General features: G+C 43.4%; 1 protein-coding gene across 1 annotated transcript in view; it reads left to right on the top strand.

Moving 5' to 3' along the window:
- ttc33 (tetratricopeptide repeat domain 33) overlaps window positions 1–19,170 on the top strand; it is a 75,824-nt gene that overhangs the window by 50,337 nt on the left and 6,317 nt on the right. Inside the window, exon 4 of the mRNA XM_063209937.1 lies at window positions 4,706–4,837. Within this exon, the coding sequence (XP_063066007.1) occupies window positions 4,706–4,837 (132 nt within the window). The remainder of the gene's footprint in view (window positions 1–4,705; window positions 4,838–19,170) is intronic.

The following is a 19,170-nucleotide window of genomic DNA, read 5'->3' as shown; positions in this document are numbered from 1 at the left end:
TTAGGCATCCGATGCAGCCGCAGAGGTAGGCCTAGATTCTAGCGGCTTCTCATAGGTATCCACTGATATCGATAGCACATAATAGTGCAGACAACCGCCCTTGATGTAGGCTACTCTGACTGTTGTCATGATGGTTGTTCATCTACCAATTTTACATATTACATTTTTGTACCTGTAGGGGGAGGGCCATGGGAAAACAAAATTGAAGTGGGGGGAGGGCCATGGGAAAAAAATTGAGGTGGAGGGGGGGGCCATGATTTTTTTTTTTGACCGGACTTCCAGCGCACCAGCCCTCCCCCCCCGGTAAATAACGTACAGTCCCTAATTTAGATGTTAAAGTTCAGCAGTTTTAATATCATATGTGACATGTGGGTCATATTGAAATGTTGGCTTACTGAAGTAATCCAGTAAGTGTGACAAAGTAATCCAACTGACATGTTGGGATCTTGTTTAGAATTAAAGTGCTAACTGACTAGCATCAGTTCATCCGCGTCCCCCAGCCATCCTGCCATTCCCAAAATCGCTTACCGTGGCGTGGCTTAATAAAAAAAACTCAGATGATTGGAGAAACCACTCACAGTTTCAAGAATGCAGCTGAAATTGCAGAATCAATGCGGACACATGACTCAGTTCTCCATGCGAGCTGTCATCGTCGTCTGAAACAACTTTCACTTTTTGTTTATTATTTATTTCTTCACTACATTTAGCCTCTTATACTTCATCACATCTCTAAAAATTCCCCTCCAGCGATCCTGATTGCTTTGTCAACTTCCAGGCTAACCAGCTTACCTCAACAGCTGGAAAATTCTACCAAGATCTGTCACTGAATCACACATAGATCTGGCGAGGGACACTGTAAAGTGGCACAAACATCCCGGATAGTACCTTTAATACATCGTTTTCTTTTTTTTTTTTCATTTATCCTTTATTTAGCCAGGATTGTCCCATTGAGACTAGAGTCTCTTCTGCCAGGGAGTCCTGGTCAAAATGGCAGCATACATATAGTTACAGACACAGACAAACACGTAGACAAAAAGGAAAATAAATGTACAAAAAACACATTAAGAAGAAAGTCACTCCTCTGTGTATACTGTATTAATTTCCCTCTTAAAAGTCTCGAATGAGGGCAGAGTCCATACATAATATCTTCTGCAACTCATTCCATAGGTATGGGGCATAAAAAGAAAAGCCTGTTTTCCCTAATTCAGTGCGACTGTAGTAGTAACTTGTGTGAGGAACGTGTGCCATAAGATAAAGTATAAAAAGTCAATAAATTACAGATATAATAGGGAAGTTTGCCTTTGACATGGCAAGATGATGATGATCTAGTCCAGGTGTGGGGAACCAATGTGTTGAGGGCCATTTGCGGCCCTTGAGGCCATCTTATTTAGCCCCCAATGTACAATTAAGTTATATTGTTGGGGGGACCTAGTGAAGGTGGGGTCTGTTGTAGAGGTAGCCGGCTTCAATATAGGCCTAACGTGCAAGGGAAAATCCTGTAGTACAGACTTAATCAAATTTCATCAGGCCCTTGAGTGAAAAAGGTGTGCTTTAAACATTCTAAAACTACTTCTGTTTTGTGCTCAAATTACAAATGCCTTTGTTGAAAAATGTTAGTCTAGATCAGTGTTTCCCAACCAGGGGTACGTGTACCACTAGGGGTATGCGAGCACACTGAAGGGGGTACTTGGGAAAATAACATTTTTACAAATGCATGGAGCATAGTCATATTGGAATAGAAAAAAGTGATGTAAAACACAAGTTAGGGGGTACTCGTGGCACAACAAAAAGGCTCGGGGGGTACACGAGACAATAAAGGTTGGGAAACACTGGTCTAGATGCACTAGATATCTAGTTCACATAGATATCTGGTAGTCAGTATACAGTAGTTTACTGTATCTCTGCTTCACATCATTGAGGCCATTGAGATAAGGCAACCGAGATAGTAGCACATGGGGGCTTTTTTTTAGCAATGCTCTACTGACACACGACACGAGAGCACAGACACGTCTGCAGATATCTGCTTCCGCCTGCCTACTTCCTTATTTACTTTCCTCTACACATCTACCACCACCACCACCACCGTCGTCATGACGCTGTGCTGCACGCACACAGGTGACGTAGGTGGCTGGATTCCCCTGGCCAAACTCTCTTGTGTTATCAGGCGCTGACCTTCTTATTATAAACCCCCACCCCCCCCCCCCCCACACACACAGACACACACACACACAAAAGCACACACACACACAAAAGCACACACACACACAAAAGCACACACACGTACGCATTCTGTCTCACACACACACACACACACACACACACACACACACACACACACACACACACACACACACACACACACACACACACACACACACACACACACACACACACACACACACACACACACACACAACCCTTCCTCTTCCTTCATCATGTCCTTAATATAACTGTCCAGATCCACAGAGATCATCACCTGGGCCTCCCCAGGCACATAACCAAGTTAGCTCACTCACGTGGTGTGCAGGGGCGGAACTATAGGGGGGGCAAGTGGGGCATTTGCCCCTGGGCCCAGGGCCCTTCTGTATTGGTGTTGGGGGCCCTATTGTGACCATGGCAGGCCATATGGGGGCCCTATCAGTGTTTTGCCCTGGGGCCCTGTGTGCAATTGTTCCGCCACTGGTGGTGTGTGTATGTGTGTGAGAATGTGTGCGTTTGCGTGCGTGTGTGTGTGTGACGTCATCGGGAGTCAGAGCCCAACAGAAGAGTGTATGTGGTTTGATATGGAGGGCAGATCCACCATGAGACCTTGATAGAAACCACTTAGTCATCTTATGCGCAAGAGAGCCCAAGCAAGCTAAACAAGTTATAGCACAAATTGAACATGAGCAGAACATTTCTCAGGAACCCATAGGCTTCCTTTTATTAGCTTGTTTTTTCTGTCATAGAAGTAAAAAAAGAAGATCGGCCTCACTGGCCTCACTGTGCTGAGAATTTCGTATTCCAGCAGTGAGAGTTCGGCAGATGATTTTTGCACATTACAAAGGAATATGTTTTTTTTTATGCTATTGAATGTGTGTCTTAGTGTGTTTTATATTGATGGCATTTATTTATTTATTTATTTTGTCCTGTGCAAGAATGCATCTGTCATACAGGAAATCTTTTCATGGCTTTCATTTAATTTACTGCAGTCTTCTTTCATTTTCAGGTGCATTAAAATGCGTTTTTACACATATTTTGATGCTGGCTAACATGCAAGTCAGAATATGACTTCAAAGTGGGAAAATGGGCTTATTTAGGCCCTAATGAAGGGGCCACACAGATTCCCCTTCCATTTCCCTTGTATTTATTTATTTATTTATTTATTTATTTTCAATAATGGCCCTTTGAGTTCATCCCCCTTTCATTTTTTATTTTATTTTGATAATACCTTTATTGTGTGTGTGTGTGTGTGTGTGTGTGTGTGTGTGTGTGTGTGTGTGTGTGTGTGTGTGTGTGTGTGTGTGTGTGTGTGTGTGTGTGTGTGTGTGTGTGTGTGTGTGTGTGTGTGTGTGTGTGTGTGTGTGTGTGTGTGTGCACACGCTGATTTCGTTGCCTTACATGGTGTGTTTGCTAATGTGTTGTCAAGGTATTTGTTTTGTCCATGTGAGATGAGTTGTTGTCATATAGAAAGTTTTTTTGTCTATGGTATGCAAAATGTATTTGTGTGGTGACTGGGGATGAATGTGATGAGAGCAGCCATGTTTGTGACAGTGAAGTTGGTGAATATGGGGAGGTCGTTTCAGATCTCTCTGAGATCCTGGCCAGCTTTTGGGGCCATGGGTTTGTTTACATGTTGTTTTTAACATCAAATTAATATACTCCAAATATCAATTCTAAAAGTTATGCAACGTCATCAAATACCTTACAACACAGCAGTGACCTCTGGTATATTTTGGAGTATGTTAAGATGTTTCAGACGATATGTAAACAACCGGAGGGAAAAAAAATGCATATTCTGATCTGATACTGATAATCAATAGTAGTGTGAGCAATACAAATGCGTGTTGAAGATGGCCGGAATTTCCCTTTAAGAGATGTGCTTGTAGAGATGGGAATGAAGATGATGCTGTTGATAATGGTGACGATGATGACGGAGTCTCTCCCATGCTGTCAATGTATTAGTTTTAGTTCAGATACACCGCGCTCTTCCGTTGTTGCCTTCGTCAGTGTCTCCAAAGAGAAAGAAAGGAGACACTGACGAAGGCAACAGCCGAAGCGTTTGTCTACACTTCTGCTGCTATGTAAAAAATAAAAAAGAAAAAGAAAAAAAGAAGAACCCGAGTGCAATCCACTTTCTCACCTTCTAATGTATTAGTTTTAGCCATGTAAGACATGAGTCATCATATGTCATATATTTGTTTGTGGTATGTAAACTGTATTTGTGGTGGGTGGGAGATGATGACGATGACGATGACGATGATGATGATGATGATGATGATGATGATGATGATGATGATGATGATGATGATGATGATGGAATCCTTATTCATGTGTAGGAGACAATAGTAGCAGAGAGACTGGATAAGATAATACTGTTGGTTGGGAATGATGGTGATGGGGGTTGGGTATAGTGATGATAATAAATTGATGATGGTAGAAATGGGGATGATGATGGCGCTGACGATGCTGATTGAATCTGTCCCATGTGCTCTTCCTGCTCCAGGTCTTGACCACCCTACAGGAAGTCTTCCCGGCAGTACAGGCAGCAGAGATGGCCGCCAAGCTCCGCCCACACTGGTGGGAGGCGTGGCAGACCCTGGGCCGAGCCCAGCTCAGTATGGGGGAGGTGGAACTGGTGAGTTGCAGAGCAACAGTGTCCCAGCAATACACAGTACATTCCATTTACATTATGTACTGTGTATTGCACTTAAAGAATGCTTTTATCCAGCATCACTTACAAACAACATTAAAGGACCAAGCTACCAAAACTTGGGAGTCTTGTAAATTTATATGGAAGCTTTTGAAAGAAGAAATTTGCAGTGTTTGTACTAGAAGTAGCTCTAATGAGATGGGAGTGAGTTGGTGCGCTTCACAATGGCAGGTGCTTTCAAAGGGGAATATTTTTCAAGTGCTATGCATACATTTTAATGTCTACCATACGATTTGTAAAAGTTAACAGGCACAATTTAACATGCTCATGTCCTGTCATGCCTGTGCATGAGGTTGTATCGTTGCATTGACTCTCTCACGAAGCCAAACACCATGCGTTTGATGTAGAGGAGAGCATGTAACTGGTACCATGTGTGTAGGTCCCTGCCCTTAACTATCTAAGGTACACTCCCATATGTTTTCCTTGTGGGAAATGGCAAAGGGCCTCTGCACGTTCAGCCGTTACGCCATAAAGCACAAAATGGCATGAAAGAATGTTGGTCAATCCATTATGTTCGTTTGCTGATTTGTACGTTGTTTGAGCATAAGCAGCTTGTTCTCTGTGGAAACTCGATTTTGCACACTGCTTCCAGACACACACAGTGCAGAACTCCAACAAGAAAGGCGATTCTTAACATGTTGCATAGATGTTATCTTGATGTGCTCTTTCCCTGAAGCTAAGGGCAGTAGATTTTTAAAACTCAAGATTCATGTTCTTTTTTTAAATTATATTTTTTTGTCTTTTGGACTTTATTTATGATAGTACAATGAAGATGGTGACAGGAAGTGAGTGGGGAGAGAGAGACGGCAAGGGCCGGCAAAGGACCCGGGCCGGGAATCGAACCCGGGTCGGCCGCATAGTAGACAAGTGCCCTACCGCTAGGCCACGGTAGGGCCAAGATTTATGTTCTTATAGATGAAGCACACCTCATTCTTCTTACTGAAGTTTTTTTTACGTAACTGACTGATCACTGTATGTACAGGATTTTGAGCCTCTTGTTTTTTTTCTTTTGAAGTTCAGTTTCTTTATCTGACACAGTTGAAAGGAATGGAACGCGCACCACATTAAAAAAGTCATTACCCATTGCAAAACAGGAAGTGGGAAGTCATGTCCTATATTCAAGCTCCCGTGTGTGTGTGTGAGCGGGGGGAGTTGTGATGAATCAGTGAGAGTTGCTTGCTCTCTCAATGCACCTGCAGTCAAACGCATACCTGCCACCAGAGTGCTGCAGTCTACTGCAATAAATCAGCTGATTACACGCCACCGTCACCAAACTCCTCTTCCTGTCCCTAATGAAATGCGGTGCGAAGCAAAAACCTCTTGGATGCACATGTGCCCTCTTATGTAGTAGAAGAAGAAGCTTTTGTGCAGTGAAGACAGGAAATGAGAAAAAATCGTTGGTGAGAAAAATCGGGGTGTTATTGGGAAATGGCCTGAGGTGTCAAAAGTAAAAGTGGAAAAGAAGAAACACCGTTTCCTTCCAACACGGGTAACTTATGTCAGTAAAAAGTAGACCTGTGTGCTTGTGCTATGATCAGCTGACTCTGCGCTGGTTGCATCAAGTTTTTGATGGGTTCTTGTTAGGTGAAGGTTTTTGGTAGGTTCTTGTTACACAACCTCTTTAGGTACAGTGGTGTAAATGGTGTAATAGCTATGTAATATCATGCACTAATGTACTTGCACCATGAATTTTCTTTTGCTTTTACTTTTGATATCTTTGGAAATGACCCAGGCCGAATTTGAACCTGGGTCCCCATGAGCAACCTATGGTATGGCACATTAGTGTAGGCCATGGATTTTTTATCCATTAACCCAACTCCCGTCCTCCCTTGTGCTTGTGGCCTTGTGATGACGTCATTGACGAAAGAAGTTTATAATTCAATATCTCGCAAAAGTGCAATTCAAAGGTACAGTCATTTTCTCATTTGCAATCGGGATGTTAAAGGGGGAAAAGTCATGAGTGGAGGTACAAAACGCACACCAGAAAAGGAGGTGCTGGCAACCAGTAAGACACTTACAAGAGGAGAGAAGTGACGCACACTCCCGAGTTGTACTGTATAAATAAACTTTTAACACATTGAATACCGGCGGTGCTCACGGAATTATGTCGTAGAATACCAGCGTTCTAAGCCCTTTTTTACGTTTTTTTGTAGACTCACAGCTTATTATGTGATAGGGCCACTGAAATATGTTATGACTCGTTTGAAAGTGGAGACGCTGCCCTCTTAGTAGGTGAAAACTGTGTGTCTCTACGAGCTTTTATTGCCGAGTAAACCCACGCTAAACCGAAGTGGGTATCCATGGAATTCAGCTACAATCGGAGATATTGAGGTTTTTGTGAAGGGTGCGCTTCTTCAGAATGTGACGAGTTTGAAAGGGGATGAGTTGGTTTTAATCACAACAATGCAAGGTTAGCTCTGACACACATCTTCCTGCACGTCAAGACACGCCTCCTGCTCTAAACCACTACGACAACGGCAATCAATGCCCTTCGAAATCCAAGTTTTTCACACAGACTGAACACAAGCTCTTTGCACACATGCAGAAGGTCGGACATTTGCTAAAATAGTTCCCGATGACTCCCGAAATAATAGCCCAACATTGACAACAAATCCCAATGATATGATGCTTAGATGTAGCCCATCCGATCCATATGTAGCCATCTATGCTAGCTTCTGGCTTTTCACATACAGGAAGACAGTTCAACATAGGGGTGAATAATCAAATAAACTTATCTGGTTGGCGATCAAACTTCTAAATCGGAGCGCATTACTCCAATTACAATTCGGGTGCCATTTTGATCTAAGGAGCTGGTAAAGGTCTAGGTAGCAAGCCCAGAAAGTTCAAGATACTCCTGGCACGATATACAATGGTCTCTGTGTTTACCTATTGCGTGAAGTCAGACACAATACACGCTACCGATCGTGGGCTACTAGGGAAACAACAACATAGCACGATTCACGAATACGGCAGCACACCTCCTGCTCTGTCACACTACGACACCAGCAATCGATGCCCTTTGAAATCCCCGTTTTTCACGTGGACTGAACACAAACTCTTTGCACACATGCAGGGGGTGAGACATTTGCTAAAATAGCTCCCGATGACTCCCGAAATAATAGCCCAACATTGACAACAAATCCAATTGATATGATGCTTAGATGTAGCCTAGCCCATCCGATCCGAATCATATGCGGTGGCAGATGGACACTCCCAACTGAGATCGCTCCCGGACGTGTAGTCCCAGGTGTTTCTATCACTCCCGGACGTGTAGTCCCACCCGTATCGATAGTCTGGCTAGTGGGAGCGAGCCGACAGGGGAGCGTCCTGCGTTGGGAGCGACAATCAGGGAATCATGATATGTAGCCATGCTAGCTTCTGGCTTCTCACATAGGCCTACAGGAAGACACAGAAACTTATCTTTTTGGCGATCAAACGTCCAAATCGGAGCGCATTACTGCAATCACATATCGGGTGCCATTTGGATCCAAGGATCTGGTAAAGGTCTAGCAAGTCCAGAAAGTTCAAGATACTCCAGGCACTATACAATGGTGTTTACCTATTGCGTGAAGTCAGAGACAACACATGCTACAGTGACCGTACTAGGGAAATCAATGCAGGCAGCGCGATAGGCGACATGGGTTGGCATCCAGACATCTTGGTAAGTTAAATTAAAATATCCAAATCATAACACTCAAACATCATAACAATCAAACAACTTTGGACTGCAAATGTTGTCATTTATGTCCATCACAGAGCTACCAAAATCACATATATTGTCCATTGAAGGGTGTAGATTCAAAATATGATATTTAAATGCAAAAACGTATTTTTGCGTTTTGGTATACAACGCATGGGCGTGAAAAACGCATTATTACGTCGTCGGTACTCAATGTGTTAATCGGACAACGTTTTGGCCTGTCGGCCTTCCTCAGGTCAGGTATGGGGTGTAATGGGTAAAAGTGGATGTTGCTAGGCTGACGGAGGGGAAACTTTATTGTTTTCTCCACGGAGGCAGGGTGTCAGTGAGGCGCGAGGCCACAAGTTGAGGATGGGAGTTTGGATAATGGAAAGAGTGTCTCCCCCGGAGGCCCAGTATTCTTTGTGTGGTGGTTACACAGTCGCAGAGTGAGTCTAGAGTCACTCAAGGTGTTTTTCCATCCCTCTTCAAAGAATGTTTCCAAAATCGTTTCAGTGATGTATTCATTTGTAACTGAGTGAAACGCACTTTTGAAACTGATCTCCCGCCTTCCACTAACTATAACTGCAAGTTTGAAGAAGCAGAACGTCTCTCTGCAAGTCTCTCCAAGACACGAGCCCCCTTCCAACCTGTTAGCTAACAAAGAAACCACTTAGTTAGTAGCTTCATGCTTGATGAGGCAATCCAAGATGTTTAGGCATGTTCAGAAGGTGGTCAGTGCCATGCAAGACGCGGTAGGGATTAGGGATCAAGCATCTCATTTGGCACCTTGGAGTAGTGCACACAGCAGAAGAGTGAATCAATTCTTACTTCTTAGCTTTAATGACACAGACCTAAGTTGACCTGCCTTTGACTGTTTGCTCAGTTTAATACGCAAAGCTTTCTGCCATACGTAATTGTAATGGAAGGTGCGTGAGCATTGGAGGGTGCTTTGCCTGCCCTGAAAGACATTGTTAAATGGATAAATGGTTTTAAATGCTTAGCGAATAAAGAAGTTCAAAAACCTTACCTCATCCCCCCATGCACATTCATCATAACTATCTCACGTCTTCGCTGGTATTTTTATTTTCTTTATTGTCTGTGTCTTTTTCCCTTATCCCGTTTCCCTTTGTGTTCCCTTTGTGAGCTTTGCGTGCGCTTGGACCTGGGGCTGATGTAAAGCCCAGCCGTCTGGGGCACAGTTCCCATCTCAAGGCTTTTAAATCAATCTCCTTTTCTCGTTTTAGGGCTACATTTCTTCAGTGTCATTATTTCAATTTCGTGTTCAATCTTTTTTTTTTGTGCTTATTTCTATGGTCCTTGCTGTTGTGTATTTAACTCAATGTACTCCTCTCTCATCACATCCCTTTAAAGTCCCATCTCTTTTCGCTCTCTTTTCCTAAATTCCTTCAGTTTATGTTTTTCTTTGTGTTAAATCTCTGTTCAGTCAGTTTTTTTCCACTTCTCTCTGTGCTCCTTGTGATCGTGTCTATAACTCATCTCTCCCTTATCTCTGTCTGTCTCTGTTCTCATTGTGCACCTTTCTCTTCTGTGTTGTCATCTATCAAGCATGCCAACCCCCTTATGTGCCCAAATTCTGTACAGTGGATAAATCTCCCTAAAAAACAGACATGAGTGCAGTACCATGTGCACACTGGGATCTTAGACTTTGTCTCTGTATTTAATGCTCCTTTTGATCCCATATACGGTAGGTACATGAAGACTGCTTAGGGAAGATATGAGTGTGCTTTTAAAAGTCTCCCAAGGATGTGGACTGTATTTGTGCATAGAAATACTGTGAAGTAGTGTATGGCATGCAGTGAACGTGCTTTATCTGTGCCATCCCATCCATTATTAGGCCAAGTCATCTGGGAATCAACCAAGAACTTGAGAGTGATTTTATTCTTTTTTTTCATGAGGCACTTACAGTATGTCATAACAGAGTCTTAAAGATAAATTGTGTGAATGTTTCTCGCATCCTTTTGCCACTCGAAATTGTATTCTCTAGCCAACTATGGTTTTTTTTCTTACCAGAACACTTCAATTAGTTGATCTAGGAAACTGAATGGTGATTGGTGATGATTAGTCTATACTCGTTAATGGAAAATCAGATTGGTGTTGATAAACACATTTATTTATTTTATTTATTTTTTAGGGGCTTTTTATACCTTCATTGGCAGAATAGTATGAGATGCTGACAGGAAATGAGTGGGTGAGAGAGATGGGGGAGGATTGGTAAATGACCCCGTCCGGACTCGTACCGGGGTCCCCATGGGCATGCAAGCCCAAATGTGGGGGGCTTAGCGCGCTGCGCCACAGCGCCCCAGAGATAAATAATACATTTATAAGTATAAGTGTATAGATCGCAAAAAACCCTTCCAGTATTGTAGTGCAATAAATGACCGTAGTGCAATAAATGACCTCAGGGAACCAGCATCTGGCTTCTGTATATTGTTAAGTGTAGTTTTGTGTCTATCATTATGCCAGGTTCAGTTGGAATGCACTAAATTAAAATTAATATGGTGCTCAATGATCTCAAAGCATGTTGTTTTTTTCCATAATAAATAAATTATGACGAGAGGGGAACTATACTGTAATTTACAGTTTATTCTAAATAGTTGACATGCTTGTTATGCTTGTTATGCTTGTTGACATGCGCGCACTCTCTCTGCCTCGCTACCAATCTACCTTTCTCCCTCTCTCCTTCTCTCTCTCTCTCTCTCTCTCTCTCTCTCTCTCTCTCTCTCTCTCTCTCTCTCTCTCTCTCTCTCTCTCTCTCTCTCCTTCTTCTTGTCAACAATTCCTGTTGCAACTTGGGTGAGTGGTGTGTGCGTGTGTGTGCACATGTGCATGTACGTGTGTGTGTGTGTGTGTGTGTGTGTGTGTGTGTGTGTGTGTGTGTGTATAAATTCAAATCGCTGATAGTTGTGTGTTACCATCTTCAGTGGTGCAAGCTATTATAGCAAAGCCCAGCCCAGCCTAGCCTAGCGGCATGGAACGCTACTCTTGAATGGGGCCATCAGCACCCGTACATGCCCCAACCTGCTCCCATGGTAGAGAAGATAGAGGAGAGAGGGAGGAGTAGGGGACAGAGGTTAGGAGGAGGAGATGGAAGAGAGATATTGGCATGAGAAACTGAATGAGATGGAGAGAGATGTAGAATAAGGTGGACAATTGTGGTAAGATTCAGAGAGTAGGATGTGACAATGAATATTACTCGTTAAGGATGCGAGCAAGAACCTATATGCACAATGATGCATGCATACGCGCACAGCCATGCGCGCGCACGCACGCACGCACACACACACACACACACACACACGCACTCACGCGCACACGCACACACACACACACAAACAGTCGGAAAAAACATGTGGATGAGAAAATGGAATTGAAATGAAAGATTACCAAAATATGCAAATATCTCGTTAGGCATTCTGACTGTGCTGAGCAGAGTTGCCGATGTACAATAATTATCGTATTTGTACCATCATTTTGTCCATTTTGTCCTCTGTACAATCAAAAGAACATAATGTATGATAATTTCAAAGTTGTCATTCAGTTCATTTAGATGCCTTGAAACAACAATTTGGGTCTTGTACGACAGTTTCCTCACAAAAATCTCCCAAAAACAAGAATTTTGAGGTTTTGGTTCGATAATAAAGCATTTTCCATCTGGCGACACTGGTGCCAAGTAAAGCAAAGTAATGTCAGAGATTCTTTAAGTATAGAGATATGCCAATGTAATAGGTTGCTATGGGCACCTAACATGACCAGGTTCCGGTCTGCCTAAAGGGGCGTGTCATAATACTCCTAGCATTGAATAGAACAGTCCTTAGGTCTGCCTAGGTCTGCCTAAAGGGGAATTTCCCCCCAATAATAGAACCCGGAAACAATGGGCCAATGGAACCTCTCTCTCTCTACTCTCTCTGGTAATGTTGTTATTTGCTTGATGCGTCAACATTTTATGCCATTAGACATAAAATAAAAAACCTGTGCTTGGGGAGAATATATTTGAAAAATAGCGAATTAGCAATTTTGACATCCATTTTCCCTCAGCAAACTGACGCACCTTAGCAGACATTTAAATGGCCCATCAAAGTGCTCTGAATGCACATAGCTGATGCAAATGGGAGCTCAATAGATAGCTGGGTAATGACAGACTGCACTGCAGTATACGATGTGGCACATTGCAGGGACAGGTACTGCAACACTCTGTGAATGAGCTTTAGCCTAAGGCACTTTCATGAGTGCATACACACATGCGCGCGTGCACACACGCACACACACACACACACACACAGGCAAATGTACACACACACAGGCAAATGTACACACACACACACACACACACACACACACACACACACACACACACACACACACACACACACACACACACACACACACACACACACACACACAGTTTTTCAACAGGATGATGGGCAGTTTGGTGGAGAGATGCATGCCTTTCTATTTCAGGGCAGACGTGCTGAGTCTAGTCACCACTCGGCGTGCCTTGTTGTTGGCTGAACACAGTTATGTACTGACTGTAGGCCTCAAGGTGCTCTCTCCAGAAAGATGCGGCCTCGGGTGTTTTGTCTGAAAAGTGCCTTCGTTCGGCCATTAATGACGCCCGTTTAAATATTAGTTGACTCGTGAAAGGGAAGTTCATGAACTTGAAAATGACGCCTAGTCGGCCTGTAGCCTCTTTGTGCAGATAGGCCTGCTGGCGGGCCTGTTCATTCTTTGCTGAAAAGACTCAACTACATTAACAACATTGCTATGACATGATGTCCAAGAGCCTTAAGTAACAGATTAACGACTTGGTCATTACAATTTTGGTGACCGTAAGAGACTGTGCGCAAATCCCCTTCAGATGGGGGGGCTTCTCTGATTCGCTGAAATACAGTATCTCTATTTCTTATGAAAGGCCGATGGAGACAAGCGACTGGCACATGCAGCCGAGTAAGATGGAACTTAGTGTGACCTATCGCATTTCAAAAGCCGCTAGTATTGCATGTTTTAACTGGAGGGAGACTTTAAATCGATGCACATTGGTGGGTCATTGACTTTTTAGGTGCAGAGGTCAGGGTGGTCAACCACAGCTAATGCCACTATTGTATAGATTAAAGATTTTTTTTTACTGGGTTATGAAAGAAGCATGTTGCTTGTTTGTATATTAATTACCGTATTAATTAATTTATGGCCATTAGCTGTGGTTGTACCACCTGACGCCTGCTTGTAAAATATCAATAACCCTGTTACTGACTTGGGCCAAAAGAGATGGTCTCCTCCACCTGTGGCATCTAATCATACTGTGTATGCGTACTGTTGTGTAGTGAGCAGCTTATACGGCAACACATTCTTTAGTTGGAATTTTCCATTGGATACAGTCTATGGAATTTTCTAAAGCAGCCCTCCTACATAAGGCACTCCTATTGTGTGCCAATATTTTGGCTAATATTTACAAAGTAGACCTTGTGGACTTAAATTGAGTGAATAGCTTGGATTTAGTTAGATTTAGGTCGATTTTTATAAAGCAGGCACTTGTGCTGTACTGCATGCAATGAATAGCTGCAGCTGACTAAGTATGCAAAGTGTATGTAATAATTATGCAACACATCATTGTTGTGAAGTTGTTATATAATGATTTATCCGTGAACTGATTGCATTTCTGTGAATAGCTAAAGTTCAAGTCCTAATGCACCCTTAGATTTAATAGTTAACAATTGTGTATGAAAAAGCTTAAAGTGGGTGGCTGTGTTTTGTTGTTGACATGTGTAAAGGCACAATTCTGGGATTTTGAGAGTGGTACATGATTCGTCTGAACATCTGAAGTTTAATGTTGACAAATCTGCTGTTGCTAAATGCACGCATTTCCCAATTTTAGCCGAAAAATTCAACTTCCCGTCCCTCCCTCAAAACGCCAGAGAAATCGTACACCTGTACTGTGATTGGACAGATACCCACATCCCCAGACCTGTTTGGCTTTAGGGAGCTAGAGAACTCATCTTTTTTCCCGTAACAGGCTATTTCAAGCACCACTTTCAGAATCCCTTGACAGTTCAAGGTAATAGGACTAAAAACGCTCTTGCAGACTACAACTTTAAGTCTGATAAACAGCTAAAAGAAACAGCCACTGTACTTACAGAAAAGCATTGCTTCTTAACTTGGGGGGGGGGGGGGGCAGAGATTACAGGGGGCCCTTGGAATTTTGTTTGCATTGAGGTTATGACCAGATTGATGGAGTACGTACCGTAACTTAGCAGTATTATGGAGTCTATAGCTTCAGTTCATAAAGCGGGAGACTTCTATTATAGGGCAGAGAGTCTTGTAAAGTTTTTACTGGGAGACCTAAGGAGTGTGTATTCAAGCAAAGGCCTCCCGGTAATGCGCAACATACACCCATGAGCCATCCCTTCATCTCCCTCCCCGTCTCTCTCTGTCTCGGCATGCAGAGTAGAGTATAGTGGGACGGTACCTGGTGAATGCTTATGTAAACTTTCCTTAGTCTCTCTCTCTATTTGCTTTTCCTCTTTTCATTTGTTTTATTTCTATCGTTTCTCGCTTTCTCGCTCTCTCCCTCTCTCTCTCTGTCTCTCTCTCTCTCTCTCTCTCTCTCTCTCTCTCTATCGCTCTCTCTAATCTCCCTTCCCGTTCTCATTGTCCATTTCTCTTTCTCCGTCTCTCTTTTTCTGTCTCTGTCGCTCGTTATGTCTCCCACTGTTTTCCTCCCTCGCTCACATTCTTTTTCTTTCTTTCTCATCTTGTGCCTCACTGTTGCACTTGTCCCCTCTCCCCTCTCCCTGTCTGTCTATCTTTTATTTCCAGCCGTATTTCTCCCTGTGCGCCCCTTCCATTTTATCAGCCTACTACTGTCATCCATCATTCCCTTTTCTCTTTGTCTACTACTTCTTTCTTTCTCTTTCCCACTCTTCCTACTCCTTCGCTTCGCTTCTACCTCATTTTTTGTTCTCTCTTTCTTCTTTCTTTTCACTGTAACTTTCTGCCGACCCTGCCATAAGTCCTTTTCTCTCTCACCCACACTTCTCTCTCTCTCTCTCTCTCTCTCTCTCTCTCTCTCTCTCTCTCTCTCTCTCTCTCTCTCTCTCTCTCTCTCTCTCTCTCTCTCTCTCTGCAAAAGCCATTTTTCTGGAAGTGCTGGATGAGCATCACTCCTAAGCGAGCCACAATCCCCCCTTTTTATTTTTCATTAAATGTTTCCCGCTTGACGTGCGACAGATCCCTGGCAGGGGCCACTGCTCTGCTGCGACTCCGGGATCGCGTGTCTCTCTTGGGGGCCGTTACGGGATCGTGTGCCTCTCTACGAGACTGTGTGATGGGCAGTTAGCGCAGGTTCAGGCGGGCCAAAGGTGCAGGGAGAGTGATTGCAGGATAAGACTGCACTGCACCCTCCTTCCTCCCTCTGCCCTCTGCACACACAGTCATAGTCTGGATTGGATTGAGGTTTCAGTCCCTTTGTCTGCACTGGATTAGTTTTAAGGAGCTCTGGCTTGCTCTACGGATGAATTGAGTCAAAGTGGACAGCACGATTTGCTCAAACTCGGGCAGCAGTGGCCTAATGGCTAGCGAGTGGGTCCTGGGAGAGGTAAAGGAGAGGAAGGTCACGAGTTTAAATGTTGTACCAGTAGGAAAGATGTGGCCATGTAAGTAAGGCATCTAACCACTTCCTGACTTGAGTAGCAAAATCTGGGAGAAACAAATGACTATGGTGTTGAGAAATTTCAGGACAATATCATTGACTATTTGGAAAAGCACAGAGAATGAGCCAAGAGAGGAGTCTGTGTGATGAAGCGGTAGGTAGCAGTAGGTAGTGTGATGAAGCGGTCTGCACACTGTGTATTAACTCCAAAAATACTTCATCATATCGATTTCATTTAAACAGGAGGAAGATCCCTCTGTTGGATCAAAACGCTGCCATATGTTTAAATGAAATAAAGTATTTATGGAGTTAATACACAGTGTGCAGACCGCCTCATCACACTACCTACTACTTTTTGTCTGGCACCTGGACAACTACCTGTGGATGTGCGCACCCTACCTTCAAACACCATGAGATGAGTCTGGAATTCAGAAGAAACCCGGGGAAAGCATAAAACACACGTTTGTCAATACAATACAACAAACTAAAGTAACAGCAAAAATCAAGTCCGTCTTCTAGGGTTAGACCATCCTGACGTGTCACCGTATTTAGTTTTTTTATTTCAGTTCGTCATAGAAGGCCATCATATGATAGGTCAATGTTAAGGGTAGGTTTGCTCTGGGCAAAATTAATCTGTTCTTTTGATGTTAATGACCAAACATTACTGTTCAAAACTATTTGTTTACTGGCGTGGCAGGTCAGGGTTTAGAATGGACACAGCATGGTATTCTTTTATTTAGCAACAGAGATTTGTATCTACAGTACCATGTGGTATTTTGATATTTACCACTGTAACGGCGTTACTTGACACAAGAAAGCAAACATTTCGTCTGAATAACGTGAAATTCATTGGTGTGAAACAAAATGCCTTTTCATGAGGGCAGCCTGGAATAACAGCAAGTTGTTCTGAACAACAGTCACCAACTGTAAATGATTTCCAATTTCCTAAGGGAAGAGCAGGCTGCACAGGCAGATTTGATGGACAGACGTAGCACAGTGCACCTGTGGTCTGAATTCAGGTTTCGGTCCTTTTGTCAAACTAAGAAAACACACGCATCCGTTTCAATACCATTGAATGCTGGACCAAGTAAAAGTAAACTGGAACAACAAAAATGAAGTCTGCAACACCAAGCTCATGTTTGTCTTTCTATTAATATGATGTCATGAAGGGCATGCAGCCCGAAACGTCATAAAGGAAAGAGAAATCGGAGCCTGGTGCTGCAGACTTGTTTTTTGGTTCTTTTGTCCACATGGGCTCTATTGCGACATGATGCGCCCTGTGCATTTAACCTATGATGCTTTGGAAATGAAAAACAAATACAAAAACGGAGTTAGGGAGTTATATTTCAAATCTCAAACAGAGTAATCATTGGCTGAGTTGACTTGCCATTTTATTTTTTATGTGAACAAAGTGGGCATATCCCTCCAGGTGCCTTTGCCCCATATATAACTTTGACACACAGTTCACCAACACATGGAGGAGCTCTGAAGAACTTTTGAATAACAAACCACAAGGTCTTTAAAAATAATAATTAATGGTGATTCAACTGCCATATAAAACCAACTGCTCTAAGACTTCTGGTATCTAGTGGCACTTACGGTCCTTGCACATAACCACAAATAGCCCCAGTGGAGGCACTGGTGAAGCCTCATTGACAATACCAACTGGCATCTTCTGGGTGATATGGTTGGCAATGGCCTGTCAGTGCAGGCCTCTGTGAAATGTGTTTTTGTTTCAGATTTGAGCCTACTTGAGCCGATCTGCCAAAGCACTTTGGGAAATAACCGAGGGCCTGTTTCTCGTCATCCTCATGAGCTTATTATGCAGCTCCTGACAGAGCATTGACAGACGTCCCACTGACTTTGAAGAGGGCCACTCCACTGTTGCCAGGTCAAATGTTTTTGCCTAATGGCCGCAGAGAAAGTATAACGACCGCTGTCAATGGTGACCGGCGTTTGTGCTTCTGTCATATCAATGTGAAAGTTCTCTGACCATTTATCGGAACTGAATATCAGTTGGGCTGCAATGAGTTCAACAGCTGGTTGCACGCTGATGCTCATAATTTGAGCACTTCCTTGATTCCTTGATTGATTATTGTTGACATTGTCAGCCATAAAACAGTAGTGAAGCATTTCAAGTTTGTTTGTGTTAGTGTTTTATATTGTACTGTACATCATCACAAGAAGCCATAAAAGAAAGGTGAACTGAAGTTTGGCCTACGCACAAAATTGGTCAGACACACACACACACACACACACACACACACACACACACACACACACACACACACACACACACACACACACACACACACACACACACACACACACACACACACACACACACACACACACACACTTACTCTCTCCCACTCTGTCTCTCCATCTCTCTCTCTCTCTCTCTCTCTCTCTCTCTCTCTCCCTCTCTCTCTCTCTCTCTCTACACAAACTTGCACAAAGCCAAAAACACACATATGCACGCACACAAACACACAGAGAGACCATGTTGCTTGTGACTAAGACTAGACTCCAGGGAGTACACCGGGAGAGTGATGGCGTGGGCTCGTGTTTGTTGTCCAACTCTGAAGAGGAGGGCCTCTCCAACTGATGCTCTTCTCTCCTCTCCTCTCCTCTCCTCTCCTCTCTTCTCTTCTCTTCTCTTCTCTTCTCTTCTCTTCTCTTCTCCTCTTCTCTCTCCTCTCCTCTCTCCTCTCCTCTCCTCTCCTCTCCTCTCCTCTCAACGCCTCTCCTCTCCTCTCCTCTCCTCTCCTCTCCTCTCCTCTTCTCTTCTCTTCTCTTCTCTTCTCTTCTCTTCTCTTCTCTTCTCTTCTCCTCTCCTCTCCTCTCCTCTCCTCTCCTCTCCTCTCCTCTCCTCTCCTCTCCTCTTCTCTTCTCTTCTCTTCTCTCATCTTC

The sequence above is a fragment of the Engraulis encrasicolus genome, chromosome 11 (genome assembly GCF_034702125.1).
Source record: "Engraulis encrasicolus isolate BLACKSEA-1 chromosome 11, IST_EnEncr_1.0, whole genome shotgun sequence".
Taxonomy (NCBI): Eukaryota; Metazoa; Chordata; class Actinopteri; order Clupeiformes; family Engraulidae; genus Engraulis; species Engraulis encrasicolus.
This window is presented reverse-complemented; position numbering and strand designations above follow the sequence as displayed.